We start from the raw sequence: 16,953 nt of genomic DNA, 5'->3' as shown, positions 1-16,953 counted from the left end.
TGCCCAGGCGGGTCTCGAACCCATGGGCTCAGGCAATCCACTCACCTCAGCCTCCCAAAGGCGCGGGATTACAGGCTGAGTCACCGAGCCTGGCTTCTCTCTTTTCTTAATATCCAGTCATTTTACTTCAGGACAAAACTTTATCATACACTTTTTTTTATATATAAAATTATTTTTTATGACCTATTTTACTAAAAATTTATTTTAATACTCACACCACTTTTTCTACATTTCTCTCTCTCCTACTTACTATTTTTAAAAAAAACTTTTAAAATAAATAACCTTTAAATAACTTGTAGATTACATAAAATAACCTTAAATATTAAGGAAAACCTAGAAAGCAAGAAATTCTGAATTGTTTGTTAGTTATCAGCATTTTATAGATGAGATCCTTTACAAAATTTAGAAACATGTTTTTCCATAGCATAACCCTTTCTTAATTGGAAGTGACCCAGACATTTAATAAACTTCTAAAAATAATTTTAAGCTTTGAAGTCACATAAAAAACTTACCTGTAAGCATTATTTTATTTATATTTACTTAATTTATTGTTTTTAGCAGTTTGTTTAATTACTTATGAAAACTGAGATTTTAGATAAGCTAGTCATCATTTTAAGTTAGCTCTTGGTCAATTATTTTTAAAGTCTATGAATATAAGGTGTTACCTAAGTAAGAAACTTAAAGTTAAATATATGGGTATTTTACCATGAACTCAGAAGATTTAGTTGTTTTCATTGAACCAACAATCTTACATTAGTTTTACTTACCTAAAAAAAATTTATACAAATCAAGATTATTCTGGTCTTGCCTAGGTTTGTAGTCTTATGAGTCTTGAGCCAAATCTTGATACTTTAATGTATCCAGCAGAGGCAAATGCAAATCTTATCTAATTAGTAGACCCAGACAAAAAGCACACCAACAACTTCAAAGGCACTTTTACTTTATCAATTATTACAAAGTCATTTTCATTTGCCAAAGATTATTAAAGTCACATGAAATTGGAAAGCATTTAGATTTATTTATTTATTTAATCTGTGAGTACTTATTTACTTATAAGCCAATTTGGTAGCATGCTAGACAGAACACATAGCATGCACATATATGTAAACATATTTAAACATACACATATGCACATAAACAAAGATCCAATAGCCTTTACTTCTGAATTCTAACCATGAAATAGTAATATAAATTCACCATTTTACAGGAGATACCCAAGTCCAAATTATTATTTCTGACAAAATTGAAATCTGTTTGTTTAAACTTTGTTTTATTTGATAGACAATTCAATAAAGGTTATGGACCAAAACTGGGGTAAAGCAGTTTTTATGGCAGTTTAATTTTTAAAAATTTATTTTACTTCTTTTTTAGTTGTAAATAAGCTTTTAATGTTTACATTTTAGTTAGAACTGGCTGAACTGTATAAACAAAATCTCAACTAACCTTGTAACTGAGTTTATCTCAACACCAGTACCAGAAAATTCAAAGCAGGCAGAAAAGAGAGAAATAGAGAACTTAAGACTTATTTAACCCTGTAGCTGCAGGTTAACCATCTGAAATTTTTGTGTTGTAATTTGCTCATAAGCTTTAAAATATGCACACCAATAGGCCTTTAATAGTTAATCAGTTATAGAAAATCTGGCATGCTTTTGAACATAAAACAAACAGTGAAACCAAAGGAGGAGACTGGTCAATGACTGAAGTTCCAGAGGAGAGAAAGTGAGGGATTGGTGGTTGAGCCTGGTCTCAGGGTTTAAGATAATGTGATGAGCTGGGCTCGGTGGCTCAGCCTGTAATCCCGTGCTTTGGGAGGCTGAGGTGAGTGGATTGCCTGAGGCTGCGGGTTCGAGACCCGCCTGGGCAACTTGGCGAGACCTCATCTCTATAATAAATCAAAAAGTAGCCGGGCGTAGTAGTGCACGCCTGTAGTTCTGGCTACTTGGAATGCTGAAGCGGAAGGATCATTGGAGCCCAGCAGGTCGAGGCTGCGGTGGCCGGGAGTGGCCGCTGCACTCCAGTCTGGGCAACAGAGTGAGTTGGAACTCAAAAAAAAAGATAATGTGATGGGTCGAGAATGTGCTGCTAATGGAGATCTCCAGTTGGCTGTGACACCAACTGTCATCTCGTTTCCTCTTACTGTCTGGGATTTCCTGTTGAATGCCAGAGGCAATCAAGGGGCCCTGGAACACTGGATGACCAATGTCACTTATTTGTGTCCCCCAGACAGGACATGATTCCCAGACAAGATGTTTGTGATGTTCCCTATGAGGCCTTTATATGTCACAGGGACAACTCCCCTGACACCTTCGTGAGACCCTTAGTCACCTGAGAGTGCCTGTTTTCACAGTCGGATGGGAAGAGTGCCTCTTATCTTTGACTTGGACTGGAGCCCAAGTTGAAAATGGGGAGGGACTTCCTTTGTGCAGGGTTTTGCCACCAACTCTTGCACATACACAGATATATATACGAGCATAGGCTGGGGGGTCAGGGAAAGGAAAGAATGTACACTTTTAAATTCAAGTGGCTTTGTATTCAGCACTGACTTAGAAAGAAAAGCTGTTTTTTTTTTAAATACAAGTTTTTGAGTCTTTTCTGAATGACTGTTTATTTAATATAACCAAAATGGCCTCTTTTCAGCCTGTAGCAATAGGGTATGAGCACCTCCAAATTTACTAGATATTGCCCAGTCACTCTCCAAAGCCGATGTGCCAGTTTGTACTCCCACAAAGCACAAGTAAGGGTCCCTGGGGCACTCCACTTCACCAACACTTAGGGCTGCAGCCTCAGCATTTTTGCCAGTCTGACGGGTACCCTCCTGCTTCGGTCCTCTTAGGTGACTGCAAACAAGAAGATAGAGCAGCTTAGACAAGAATACATGGAAATGAAGGCTCTCATTGATGCCTCAGAGGCCACTTCCACACGGAAGATAAAGGAAGAGGAGAAGAGGGTCAACAGCAAATTTGACACAATTTATCAGATTCTTCTCAAGAAGAAGAGTGAGATTCAGACGCTGAAGGAAGAGCTTGAGCTTGGCCTGACCAAGGGGGACGAGTTTGAGTTTCTGGAGGTAGGTCGTGATGAGGACTTTGTGAACACTCTTTGTGGAGTGTCTGGATGCTGATTATAGGGGCAGTGGCTGGGGAGGGGATCACGGAGCTGGGGCTATAAGAGGTCCCTGGAAGACTCTCTGAGACATGCTGTGCTAGTTTTTTTTTTTTTTTTTAGCTGGGCAACAACTTACTACAAACTTATGGACTTAAGAGAACATTTATTTATTATCTCAGAGTTCCTCTGGCTTAGGAATCTGGGCCTGACTTTGTGGGTTGTCTGTGTCGGGTCTTACAGGGCTGCCATTTGGGGGACTACTGGGCTGTACTTCTTTTTTTTTTTTTTTTTGAGTCGGAGTCTCACTCTGTCGTCCAGACTGGAGTGCAGTGGCCGCTCCCGGCCACCGCAGCCTCGACCTGCTGGGCTCCGGCGATCCTTCCGCCTCAGCCTTCCGAGTAGCCGGAATTACAGGCATGCGCTACCACGCCCGGCTGAATTTTTTATTTATTGTAGAGATGAGGTCTCGCTGCCCAGGAGGGTCTCGAACCTGCGGCCTCAGGCAATCCACTCACACAGCTTCCCAAAGGTGCGGGATTACAGACTGAGCCACCGAGCCTGGCTTGGGCTGTACTTCTTTAAAGATTAAGGTTGTCTTCCAAGCCCTCGTGTGTGTTGGCAGAATTCAGTTCCTTATAGTTGTGGGACTAAGGTCCCCACTTTCTTGCTGGCTATTTCTCAATTTGGTAGCTTAAGTCTTCAAAACCAGCAGGATAATTTCCCTCTTTAGGGAAGACCTGTTTCCTCTTTTAAGGGCTTTTACCGAATTAAGCCAGGCCTACCCAGGATAAATGTTCTTTTGATTAACTTAAAATCAACTGATTTGGAATTGTAGTTACACCCGCAGCATTCCTTCCCCTTTGCCATATAACATAACCTGATTGCATTCATCATCTCACTCATACTTGAGGGGAGGGGCTTATATAGGGTGTGTACACCCTGAGGGTGGACACTTGGGGCTATCTTAGAATGGCCACCACACACACCTCCACTTTCTTCCTCCCATGGCTCTCAAAAGTGTTTTTCTTTTTTTTTTTTTTTGAGTTGGAGTCTCACTCTGTCGCCCAGACTGGAGTGCAGTGGCATGCTCCTGGCCACCGCAGCCTTGACCTGCTGGGCTCTGGCGATCCTTCCGCCTCGGCCTTCCAAGTAGCTGGAACTACAGGCGTGCGCTACCACGCCCGGCTAATTTTTTGATTTATTGTAGAGATGAGGTCTTGCCAAGTTGCCCAAGTTGGTCTTGAATCCGCGGGCTCAGGCAATCCAGTCGCCTTGGCCTCCCAAAGCGTGGGATTACAGACTGAGCCACCGAGCCTGGCTGTTTTTCTAAAGCACACACCCCTGCCCTTCCTGCCTTCATGTTCCTTTGTGTGGCCCACAAGGGCCTAGTGATGGGGCCCTGTATTTGTCAGCAGCCTCATCTCTTCCCACCCACCCCCGGCCCATTCCCTGTGCCCTGATTACAGCAGGGCACTCAGCATTCCCCAGACACAGTGGGCATTGGGTGGGAATGCCCAGCCTGATCCTGACTGCCTAGGGAATTGTGTCCTTGCAGGATCTTGGTCTCCATTGCTATGCTGCTGTTGGTGTTCCCAAGCATTTACAACGCCTCTACGGTAGCTCAGGGTAGTGGTGTTTCAGATGTGCTTGTCTTTATGTCCGTTATGGCTGTAAGCCCAGTCCATAGTATCACCCTTATTCCTCCAGCCAGTTAGATCAGCACACAGCAGAAGGCGTGGCATGCAGCAGGGTGCAGGAGTGACTGGCAACCTTCTCCTGTCTGTGCATGTGCCCCTCATTCATGCCTGGGTTGGATGGCATTCAGTGGCATCCCAAGTGCATGTTCCTGTTGGAGCAGCTGACTTGAGCTCTCTGAGAAGGATTCTGAGTCCACATTGGCCTCTTGATACTGCATAATCCTATTTTGTCTCAAAATGTAGGGCCTTCAAGAAGACCCTCCCTTCTCACAGGACGTACTGGGGCTGGATCCCAAATCCCTTGAGATGTCCCTGGCCGTTTGTAGACCACATGCCCAGAGCTGTTCCCTAGGATGGTCCCGAGTCTTCTGTGCTTTTCCAGCCACAGCTGGAGGAGTAGGAAGAACACTGTCCCTGACTCCGGAGGCCTTAGCCCCAACGGTGTCTATGCCACTAACCAGCAAGAGTTCCTGGTAGGCCACTTGTCACCTGTCGACCTGTTTCCCCATCTGTAAGATTAGCAACCTCTGAGGTCCCTCCCAGCTTCAGATTACTGTGTCTCCAAGTGGCACTTTAATGTGGGAAGACTTCTGGCCTGTCATTTGACAAGGCTGACTAGACTTAGCGCCCATGAGCATGGGGAAGGTCTTCCTGGGGCTCGTGAGGACTGAGCCCAGTCCTGGTTTCACTGGAACTGCCTGCACTAATCCCTGGCTTGTTCCAGAAAGCGTCAAAACTGCAAGAAATCTCCACGAAACCAGTCTACATCCCTAAGGTGGAGCTGAATCACGAGCTGATCAAGGGCGTCCACCAGAGCGCCTTACACCTCAAAAGTGAACTGAAGTGTTGCCTCAGGCATCTCCAGGAGCCCGGCTCAGGTAGCTGTTAGCAGCTCCCCACACTGCCCCCTACAGAACCCTGAAACCTGATGAATCCCCTTGGCGTTTTGGGGTGGGAGCGGGGCATGGCCCAGAGCACTGGGACCTGAGTTTCAGAGCTCCTGAAGCACCCACCCTCCACCTGGGGAGTAGTAGGGCACCTGCCTCATCCTGGTATGGCATCCTTCCCAAAATGTATGGGGGCTTGATGTTTTGTTGGGATTTTCTGGACACAGATTCTTGCTGTCCGGGATCTTGAGGCCAACTTGGGTGGGTTTTGAATGGACTCTAGGTTGTCATTGTGTTTGGTGAGTGACTGCTAGTTTGAGGGAGAAACCTGGAATTCCTTCTGGACACCCCCTGTCCTTCACCCTATATCCAAACCATTGCCACATTTCACTTCTCTAAATCTCTTGACTCAGTCTGCTGGCCCCAGTGCCACTTGCCTGTCCTCTGTTGCTATCACCTGTGCCCCATGACTGTGGCAGCATCCTGAATGGCCCACCTGCGTCTACTGCTGCAGCCAGAGAGAGCATTTCAGAATGCAGATCTCGTCTCCTGGGACTATTCCCCTTCACCTCCTTAATGGGCTCCACATTACTCATAGATACAGATGAGGTCCTTGACCTTGGGTCAGGCCCTTTAGTCTCTCCAGCCCTGAGGTGCCCTCCACCCTCCTCTTGGGCATCTCTCTGCATTTGGTTCCTCAAATATGCCAAGCTTCCTGCCACAGGGCCTTTGTATATGCTCTTCTCTACTGCCTAGAAGACTTGAGATCCACCATCTCCCCCAGTTAACTCCTCTCACCCTTCAAAAAGATCCTCAAAGCACAACATTTCCCAGCCAGCCTCTCCTGCCACCACTCCCACTTCTTAGGCTGGGTCCTAGGCTCCTTATTATCCCCTCAAGGCCCTTTGCACATGAGACATTTCACTCTTCCTTGTAATCCCTGTCTGTCTTTCTTACTAGTTGAGCACAGGGGCTGTGTCTGGTTTCTGTTCAGCACTGTTCCCCCAGTACTGAGCACAGAGCCTCGCCCATAGTAAATCTCCATTGTGTCATCCAGCCTGGCTGACCAAGTGACCTTTCAGAAGGAATTCAGAAATAGGTGGCGATGTGGCCCCATTGTGGAAGTAGGGGAGAAACTCTTGATGGCGGGTATGTGGGAGGAGGGGAGAGGAAGACCAGTGGGAAAGGAACAAGCGTTGGCAGAGCCTATACTACATGCCGGGCACCTCTGTCTCATTCAGGGGTCACATCAACCAGCAGCAAGGTGGGAGTATCCCCACTGCACACACGAAGAAACCCAAGCTCAGAGAGGTCTCAGAGGTCACAGAGCTGGGTGCTGGTGGAGAAGAGATTTGTACCCTAGCTCCATCGTAAGCCAGAGATAAAAGGGCACACACCAAAGCAGTCCTTCTGTTACCTTGTTGGTAGTTCTTATACGTAATTGGATAGGGAAGGTCGGTAGAAATGGCTGACTAAGGAACCCTCCACCCACCTGCGTGCCCAGGGAAAAACTGGCTTCTAGGGTTAGTGTGGAGGAGCCACACATGCTGAGCCCTTCTTCTCTGGCACAGGTGACCCTGAAGAGCATGAGCCAGCATCCACACAGAAGCCTTCACGCCCCACGAAGAAGGTCTCAAGTAAGTAGCTCACCTCTGTTCCCATGACAACAACATGGCTGTGACTGGCTGGAGCTCTAGCTGAGACACTCACAGGGCATCCCAAGTCACTGCAGGGAGCTGGGCATCAGCTGGAGAAAGTTGGCTGCAGACTCCATGGAGGGGGTTGAAGGGCTAGTGCGAGAGCTCCCCTGGGGCCCTTGGGAGGACTTGTCCACCAGCACTGCATATTTGGGCTGCCTGGAACAGCAAGATTAGTGAAGCTGGTTTGTTTTGAGGAATATGTATTACACCCAAGTCCTGGCACTTGGGTAGAGTTCCCAGAGGAGACTGGCGGATGAGCAGAGGCCTCTTTGGTAGCTCAGTGGTGTTCAGTCTTTGAGTTGCAGTGTGTTTCTGTATTTCTCTGCCTTTTTTCTTTCCTTTTCCTTTCTTTCTTTCTTTCTTTCTTTCTTTCTTTCTTTCTTTCTTTCTTTCTTTCTTTCTTTTTTTTTTTTTTTGAGTCAGAGTCTCACTGTTGCTTAGGCTGGAGTGCAGTGGCACGATCACAGCTCACCATAGCCTTGACCTCCTGGGCTCAGGCGGTCCTCCTGCCTTAGCCTTTGAGTGGCTGGGACTACAGACCTCCTCAACCAGGCCCAGCTAATTTTTTGATTTTTTTGTAGAGATGACATCTTGCTATGTTGCATAGGCTGGTCTCAGACTACTGGACTCAAGCAGTCCTCCTGCCTCGGCCTTCCAGAGTGCTGAGATTACAGGCGTGAGCTGCCATTCCTGGCTTCAATCTTTTTTTCATTATTGCCCTCCTCCTCTTTCATCCCCTGAGCCATTTTATTTTATCTTTTTTTTTTAGAAAGCAGGATTTATTGAGAGGACAGAGAAACTCCCACAGTGGGAGGGGACCCAGAGGGGTTACCCTTATTTTATCTTATTTTAAAATTTGAGACAGAAAAGACTTTATTTTTATTATTTTTTGGCTCATATAACTTTTATTTATTTTAAATTTTATTGTAGATTCAGGGGGTCCATGTGCAGGTTTGTTACATGGATATATTGCGTGATAGTGAGGTTTGGGCTTATATTGGACCCATCACCCAATTAATGAGCATGGTGCCCTACAGGTAGTTTTTCTACCTTTGCTCCCCTCTCTCCTTCCTTCCTCCCTTTAGGAGTCCCCAGTGTCTGTTGTTCCCATTTTTTTTTTTTTTTTTTGAGTTGGAGTCTCACTCTGTCACCCAGACTGGAGTGCAGTGGCCGCTCCCGGCCACCGCAGCCTCGACCTGCTGGGCTCCAGCGATCCTTCCGCCTCAGCCTTCCGAGTAGCCGGAATTACAGGCATGCGCTACCACGCCCAGCTGGTTTTTTGATTTATTGTAGAGATGAGGTCTCGCTGCCCAGGCGGGTCTCGAACCCGTGGGCTCAGGCAATCCACTCACCTCAGCCTCCCAAAGCGCGGGATTACAGGCTGAGCCACCGAGCCCGGCTTGTTCCCATTTTTATGTCTGTGTGTACCCATTGTTTAGCTCCCACCCTGAGCCATTTTAGACTATTTTTCTTTCTAATCACCACCTATGAAATGTTTAATACCATCCATGCACTGTATAACTGTTTATATTCTGTGCTTTGTACATAAAAGGAGGAAGGTTTTTTTCATTTTGTTTTTAGTCTTTTTTTGAGTCAGAGTCTCACTCTGTTGTCCAGGCTAGAGTGCAGTGGCACGCTCATGCCACCGCAGCCTCCACCTGCTGGGCTTAGGTCATCCTTCCACCTTAGCCTTCCAAGTAACTGGAACCACAGGTGCACGCCTCCACATCTAGCTAGTTTTTTATATTATTTTTATAGAGGCAAGGTCTTTCCAGGTTGCCCAGGCTGGTCTTGAACCCCTGGGCTCAGGGAATCCTCTCACCTTCACCTCCCAAAGTGCTGGAATTATAGGCATAAGCTGCCATGCCCGGCCAGGAGTAAGGTTTTTTTTTTTTAACCTCCCTCCCCCAAGAATCCACTTTTGCCCTCCTGTGGGTGTTATCTCCCTCACTGGGAAGGCATGTGCTGTTGACATGGGGTCTGGGAAGAAGAAGGGTCTCTTTACCTCAATCTGTCACATTTGGATAATAATGATATTGAGCACACAGGATTATTGTGAGTGACGTTCACATGGGACACTGATTATGAAAGCTTTAGGAATCATAAACACGCCACTGAAATGTTAGCTGTTATTGCTTTCCTGAAACGTCAATATGAGCCCAGGAAGGATTCCCTACTCTGCTAGGTACCTGGGGGATCAGAACACTCTGGGCTTATTCTTTGTTGTTTGTTTGTGCTTAGTGTTCAGGTGTCTTTAGCAGACACTGTGTGGTATCAGTCTCTGAGTAAAATGGAGTCAGGGCCGGGGTGCCTGGTATAGATGGAGGAGTCCCTGGCTAGGCTGAAAAGTGTTGGAGCGTTCTTGGCATGAACAGGGACGTGAAAGAGTAAGTGAAGGGTGGGTCCTTCCCCAGTCACCTTTCCCCCGGTGATGGCTGTCACAGGTCACAAACACCACCCTTGGCGTGAATGAGCAGTGGATGCCAGCCATCAGGCACGCACGTTCCCTAGTGAGGTGATGCCCTCCCACCTCAGCAGCATGACACCCTGGAAAATAGCTGGAGCCATGGAAGTTAGATTCAAGAATGATATGAGGCTCCTCTGTGTTGAAAGTGGCTCAAAATAGGCTGAGATCAGGAAACCGGCAAGGAGAGGTGGACTAGTCACAGTGTGGAGAGACGAGAAGGGGTCGGTGTCACAGCCTGGGGCCCTCCAAGATGCTGGTCCACCAGGAGTGGGCAGGAGAGTGTCGCAAAGTGAGGAAATGGGGCAGAGAGTGAACTGCCTCCGAAGTGGGAGGAGGGGTAGCCAGGGGTTTGTGTGGGGTGACGAAGGTGCTAGTGGGGAGGTGGAGGAAAAAAGGAAAGAGCCGGGCTACTCTGTGATATAGAGTGTCCCGCAGGGATGAGATTCAGGGACACACCTTTTCATTCCAGTGGTGGGAAGGTGGCACAGAGGGAACCTGGAATCTTCTAGACCATTTGAGTGTTTTCTTTTTTTTTTTGGATTCACTCAGAGGGCTTGTACACCACAGCTCTTTGGGCTCTACCCCCAGACTTTCTGATGTGTTAGATTTGGGGTAGGGCTCAAGGATTTGCATCTCTGGCTGGGCAAGGTGACTCAGAATAATCCCAGAATTTTGGGACTCCCCTTGGTGTCTCTAGGCAGGAGAATAGCTTAAGGTCAGGAGTTTGAGATCAGCCTGGGCAACATAGGGGAGACCCAGTCTTTATAAAAAATGAAAATAAATAAATGAGTGAATTTGTGTTCCATACAGGTTCCCAGGTGATGCCACTGTGGCTGACTTGGGGCCCATATATTGAGAACCACTGTTTTAACTTAAGTCAGTCCCTGTAAGGCACATACTCCAGATGTTTTTGGGGTTTTTTGGGATTTTTTTTTTGGTCTCACTTTGTCACCCAAGCTGGAGTGCAGTGGCATGATCAGGGTTCACCACAGCCTTAACCTTCTGGATTCAGGCAATACTTCTGCCTCAGCCTCCTGAGCAGCTGGGACTACAGGCCCACACCACCATGCCTGGTTAATTTTTCGATTTTTTTTTTTTTGTGTGGAGACCAGGTCTTGCTATGTTGCCCAGGCTGGTCTCAAACTCCTGGGCTCAAGCTATTCTCCTGCCTCCGCCTCCCAAAATGCATGAGCCATCGCGCCCAGCCATTCTAGATGTTTTTAAAAGACTATTGTGGGCCAGGTGCAGTGGCTCATGTCTATAATCCCAGCACTTTGGGAGGCTGAGGTGAGAGGATTGCCTGAGCCCACAGGTTCAAGACCAGCCTGGGCAACTTGGTGAGACCTTATCTCTACAATAAGTTTAAAAATTGGCCAGGTATGGGGGTGTGTGCCTGTGGTTCCAGCTACTTGGAAGGCTGAGGCAGAAGGATCACCTGAGCCCAGCAGGTCGACGTTACGGTGACCATGAGTGTGATACTGTACTCTAGCCTGGGCAACAGAGTGAGACGCCAACTCAAAAAAAAAAAAAAAAGACTATTGCGGTACTTGGCAAGCACTTTTTTTTCTATTTGATTTTTCTTCTCACTTGCATTTTTTTCTTTTATGGAGATGCAATTTGCCTACAGTAAGTCTTGAATGTACAGTTAGAGAAATTCTGAACAATGCATACTTGTGTTGCCATTTTCCAAATCAAGAAAAAGGATTTCCCTTGCCCCAGAAAATTCCTTCATGCTCCTGATTAGTTAGTCCCTCCCCGCTACAACTGCTGGTGCTAGTTTCTATCACTATAGGTTTGTTTTGCTTGTGAGCCTCTTATATTTTTCAAGTTAAAACGTCCTTTTATTTGTATGGGTCAAATTCATGCAAATGAATGTTACTGTAGTCTTTGGAAAGTATTATTGTGTTGTGCTTTAGAAGTTCTTAATTCCTAAAATTTTCTTTTTCAGAAGACGAAAAGAAAAAGAAACCTTGTAAGTTATACATTTTATACATTTCTGCATCTTATCCAGGTTCTGTGGTGGGGTCTGATTTTATGACTGTGTTCTGTAATGGCAAACAGGCCTGAGCTTGAAAGTGAGGACAAGTGTAAATGATTGAGAGGAAGAAGATGACTGTAGCCCCGTGTGGCTCCTGTGTTGTCCTGGTTATTCAAGTGTGTGTTTGTAGACGTGGCTCTTTACGGTCAGCTTAAAAGGGAGTTGAGGCCATCACATTGCTCCGCGTCACATTTCTCCTTCCTCATCCCCAGCCACTACCCCTGTCTCACCCAGCAAGCTTTCCTTCGGAGTCTCGGAACAGCAAGTGGATTTAATACAAGCTGACCTGGAGGGTGAGTTACTGTGGGCGAGGGGCATTGGGGTGTCCACTCTGAGTTTGTCCTGAAAATTGCTCTCTGTTTCTCTCCCAGCTGCAGCCACGCCTGCATCTCTCAAGGCCAAGGTGCTGGAGACCTTCCTAGCCAAGTCCAGGCCCGAGCTCCTGGAGTGTGAGTAGCTTGGGTACTGGGTGCGATTTTGCTGACTCTGCCTTCTCCGTGCAGCTCTGTGCCACGCCTTGCCCTTGGCCCTGTCCCGAGGCCCTCTTCACCAGCAACCTGTCTTCTTCTCTGTCTCTTTCGTTGCCCAGGTGATCTTCCCGCCTCGGCCTCCCAAAGTGCTGGGATTACAGGTGTAAGCCACTGCCCCCAGCTGTCCTCTTCTTTGTAGCTCCCTTGTTTTCTCCCTTTTGTCAATACCTGCCTTTCTTTTTCTAGCCAGCTCAGATTCCACAATTGGTCCTTCCAATCTCCCTCTTGCTGTCCCATCTGGCTAAACTGAGCTCACTTCTCCCTCTGGGCCCACACCTGCAGCCAACTGCTGTGTCCGAGATGTCCCCTGCAGAGCAGGTGGGGCCTTGTGGTCACCAGCCTTCACCTGGTGTCCCATTGCTGGCACGCCTCTTCTGCTTCTCCTGTCCCCTCCCTGTCACTCTCTAGCGCCACCATTCCCAATCCTTCCTCTTGCCGTTACCGCAGACTTCTCCCTATCTGCTCATCATCTGCTTCACTGAGAAGAGAGCCCAGAAGGGGACTTCTCCATCCTCTGTCATTTTCATCTCCCCTGTATCCACCCTGCCTCCCTCCTTGCCTCCCGCCCTCTTCCCAAAGCTGGGCCCTGATCCTGGACTCTGGAACCCATGCCCCCTGCTGTCTCTGGAATCTTCTGCCCTTACTTCGGCCTTCTTACCCCCGTCTCTTCGCCCTCTCAGTCTCTACGAGGGCCTATTCGTCCTTGGCATGTTTAAATTTTTCTAAATCACAAAACAAAACCACCAAAACTTTCTTGGCTGCAGCTGTTTCCCTTTCACCTGAACACTTGTTAAAAACACAAATTCCTGGGCCCTGGTCCAGCCCTGCAAGCTCAGCCTCCAGGCGAGCGTGACAAGCTATATTTCACTCATTTCCTTGGCAAACCTTCTGAGGAACGTCTGCAGACACTCCACTGGTGGTTTTCAACTGTGGCTGCAAACTCAGCTACCCATCTATTCCCCCTTGAGAGCTTCTTGAAATTTCCAATGCCCAGACGGCACCCCAGACTGGTTTGGTCAGAATCTCAGTGTTTTTTTAAAAGGTGCCCAAGGGTTGCCGTGTGTGGCCGAGGTGAGAGCCAGAAGTCTCATCCTCATCCTACTGCAATCTGACCTCTGTCCCTGCCCTTGACTGAGGCAGTCCTCACGGAAGTCAGCAGTGGCCTCTCCATCCTAAGCTTTTATTCAACTTCCCCTCTTAGTGGTGTTCTTCCTCCTTGTGACACTCTCTCCCCTATCTCTTGAGCCACCACGTCCCCCTGGGCTTCTACCCACTCCTCTGGTCATTGCTTCTCAACCTCCTTTGCAAGCTCCTCTGACCTGGAGGTGAATGGAGTTACATCTTCAAGGCTAGGCCAAGAGAACTCCCGCAACCCCCTCCCCGCCGCCGCCATCTCTCTTTCTGCTTCATCTGTGCCCAGATCCTTTCCTGTAGCACCCTCCAGCTGTACCCACTTCCACGCAGTGGCCAAAACCCATCACTGAAAAATGTACCTCTGTTCCTTCCTTCTCTGCAGCTGTGGTGGGCTGGGTGGGGATCTGTGGGTACCTTGGTTTCTCAGGGCTGGCCTCCCTGGAGACCCCTGCTGTCCCTGGCCTCCCCGTGAGGCTAGAGCAGAGCCGGGCTGGAGCTACTGGTGGTGGTGTCAGGCTACGTGTTTCAGGAGCCTCCTTGTGCTCTGTGGCAGCCATTAGAGCAGGAAAAGTAAAGCGCTAGCACCTTAAGACCTTAGAGGAGTCTCCTCAGTCCATTCATTTCAACCAGGGGAAAACTTGGCCCCAACGAAAAGCCTTGTACCGAGCCACCTAGCAAGGGAGTGGTAGGTGGAGGGAAAAGCCCAAGTCTTTTGGTTCCCAAGGTCCCAAGCTAGGGACTGTCTCTGCCTTGCTGCCCCATAACCTGTCTTCCATGTGTCCAGGTTACCTGTGAGGATAGGGGCTGTGGAGGTTGAATGTGGAGGTGACACTCAGGGGAGCTTAGTCTCTGGATCTTCTGAAATTGGTTGAAAGTGGCAGAAGGGGTGGGTAAAGCATGCTAGTGCCCCAGCCAAAAATATAGTCAGGCCATTTCTGTGCTTTCTATGGGCTCCCTGCTGCCCACCAATTAAAGGCTAGACCCTCTCTGGCTCCAACTTCTTTCTCTCCTCCTGCTGTTGAATCTATATCCCCAGCCACCCAGCTTCCCTGGGCCCAGCGTGTGGCCACCATGCTGGAACCTCACTGTTCCTCTGCCCAATAGCCTTTCTGTCTCCTCTGTCTAGTTCTTCTCATCTTCTATTGTTTGACTCCGATTCCAGCCTGCCAGTGAATGTTCCCCCAAGAGACCTGGGCTTTTCCCTCCACCTACCACTCTCTTACTAGGTAGCTCAGGGCACGAGGCTTTTCATTGGGACCAAGTTTTCCCCTGGTTGAAAAGAATGGATTGAGGAAAATTCTCTAAGGTCTTAAGGTGCTAGCGCTTTACTTTTCCTGCTCCAATGACTGCCACAGAGCACATGGAGCCTCCTGAAACACCACCACCAGTAGCTCCAGCTCGGCTCTACTCTGGTCTCACATAGAGGCCAGGGACAACAGGGGTCTCCAGGGAGGCCAGCCCTGAGAAACCAAGTTACTCACAGATTCCCACCCAGCCCACTACAGCTGTAGAGAAGGAAGGAGCAGAGGTACATTTTTCAGTGATGGGTTTTGGCCACTGCGTGGAAGTGGGTACAGCTGGAGGGTGCTGCAGGAAAGGCTCTGGGCGCAGATGAAGCAGAAAGAGAGAAGGATGGCGGTGGGGGGTGGGGCAAGAAGAATCAGTTGTCTTGTCTGTGTTCCTACAGCATGTGCCTACCCTGTTAGCAGAGCATGGGTGTCCTGGAGTTGTTACTGATATAGTTGCTTTTCTTGTTGGGGTGTGAACTCCATGAGACCAGGCACCTGGTCTCTCTGGTTTGTGGCTGTGAATCTCGCACAGAGTCTGGCATCAATTACATGCTCAAAAGATGGTTTTAGATGAATGTACAGACAAATGGATGACTGATAGATGGATAGATGGTTGACTGGCTGGGCAGAATTGATGGATAGATGGCTGGCTGGCTAGCTGGCTGGCTGGCTGGCTGGCTGGATGGATGGATGGATGGATGGGTAGATGAGTGGTTGAATGGTGGATAAATGAATGAGTGGATGGATGAATTTACATATGGATGGTGGATGATTGGTTACATGGTAGATGGATGGATGGATGAATGGATGGATGGATGGATGGATAGATAGGTGGATGGATGGATGGATGGATGGATGGATGGATGGATGGATGGATGGATGAACAGATGGATGGATGGATAGATAGGTGGATGGATGGATGGATGGATGGACGGATAGATAGGTGGATAGATGGATGGATGGATGGATGGATGGATGAACAGATGGATGGATGGATAGATAGGTGGATGGATGGATGGATGGATGGATGGATGGATGGTTGGATAAAGAAATGGATGGATGGCTAGGTAAAACAAGTGAATAAATAGTACCAGTTCAGGAAAGGTCTAAAAGTGAGAGCACTTTGGTCCCCTTGTAATTGATTCCTTGGGGTGATGTTTTTTCAGATTACGTTAAAGTCATCCTGGATTATAACACCGCCCACAGCAAGGTGGCTCTGTTGGAAAACTATACCACAGCTTCTGTGGCTGACACACCTCAGAGTTACCGGCCGCATCCCCAGAGGTTCACATCCTGCTCTCAGGTGCTGGGCCTGCACTGCTACAAGAAAGGGATCCACTACTGGGAGGTGGAGATGCAGAAGAACAACTTCTGTGGGGTGGGTATCTGCTATGGCAGCATGAGTCGCCAAGGCCCTGAGAGCAGGTTGGGCCGCAACAGCTCCTCCTGGTGCGTGGAGTGGTTCAACACCAAGATCTCTGCCTGGCACAACAATGTGGAGAAAACCCTGCCCTCCACCAAGGCCACGCGGGTTGGTGTGCTTCTCAACTGTGACCACGGCTTCGTCATCTTCTTCGCTGTTGCTGACAAGGTCCACCTGATGTATAAGTACAAGGTGGACTTTACGGAAGCTCTGTACCCAGCCTTCTGGGTGTTCTCTGCTGGTGCCACACTCTCTGTCTGTTCCCCCAAGTAGGCAGGCCATTGACAGGTCTGGTTGGGCTGACTACCGAGGACTCAAGACTCTATTGAAATTGCTGCAGGTAGTACTTTCCTCGGAAGACTTCCTCGAAGGTCCCCAGGGGTTAGAAGGATGGGAGGGGAGTGGAGTGGGTGGGGGGAGGGGGAGGGGAGATTTGACCAGGGAAAGGGGTGGGGTGACTGTGTTGTGGGCAAGGAAACATTTTCATCTCTTGGTGCCTCTCGGGGCAGGGTGATTTCCTCCCTGCTGTTCTGGGAAATCTCCAGGCTGCTGGGCAACTGGGCAGGGCTCTGGGAAGTGAAGTCACGAGCCCCTTTCCTCCTAGAGAAAATCTGTAGCCACCATAGGTTTTTTTTTGGGGGGGCCACTTGGTATATCCATGCCCCTTTGCTCTCTGGACTGGC

General features: G+C 48.3%; 1 protein-coding gene across 1 annotated transcript in view; it reads left to right on the top strand.

Moving 5' to 3' along the window:
- TRIM25 (tripartite motif containing 25) overlaps nucleotides 1–16,640 on the top strand; it is a 24,800-nt gene extending 8,160 nt beyond the window's left edge. Inside the window, exons 3-9 of the mRNA XM_008072019.1 lie at nucleotides 2,834–3,067; nucleotides 5,527–5,686; nucleotides 7,261–7,326; nucleotides 11,805–11,828; nucleotides 12,107–12,187; nucleotides 12,266–12,343; nucleotides 16,014–16,640. Of these exons, the coding sequence (XP_008070210.1) occupies nucleotides 2,834–3,067; nucleotides 5,527–5,686; nucleotides 7,261–7,326; nucleotides 11,805–11,828; nucleotides 12,107–12,187; nucleotides 12,266–12,343; nucleotides 16,014–16,543 (1,173 nt within the window). The 3' untranslated portion in view covers nucleotides 16,544–16,640. The remainder of the gene's footprint in view (nucleotides 1–2,833; nucleotides 3,068–5,526; nucleotides 5,687–7,260; nucleotides 7,327–11,804; nucleotides 11,829–12,106; nucleotides 12,188–12,265; nucleotides 12,344–16,013) is intronic.
- Nucleotides 16,641–16,953: the final 313 nt, after the last annotated feature.

The sequence above is a fragment of the Carlito syrichta genome, unplaced genomic scaffold, assembly GCF_000164805.1.
Source record: "Carlito syrichta isolate Samal-C Ts95f unplaced genomic scaffold, Tarsius_syrichta-2.0.1 Scaffold314811, whole genome shotgun sequence".
Taxonomy (NCBI): domain Eukaryota; kingdom Metazoa; phylum Chordata; class Mammalia; order Primates; family Tarsiidae; genus Carlito; species Carlito syrichta.
The sequence above is the reverse complement of the archived record's forward strand: the minus strand, read 5'-3'. Positions and strand labels throughout refer to the sequence as shown.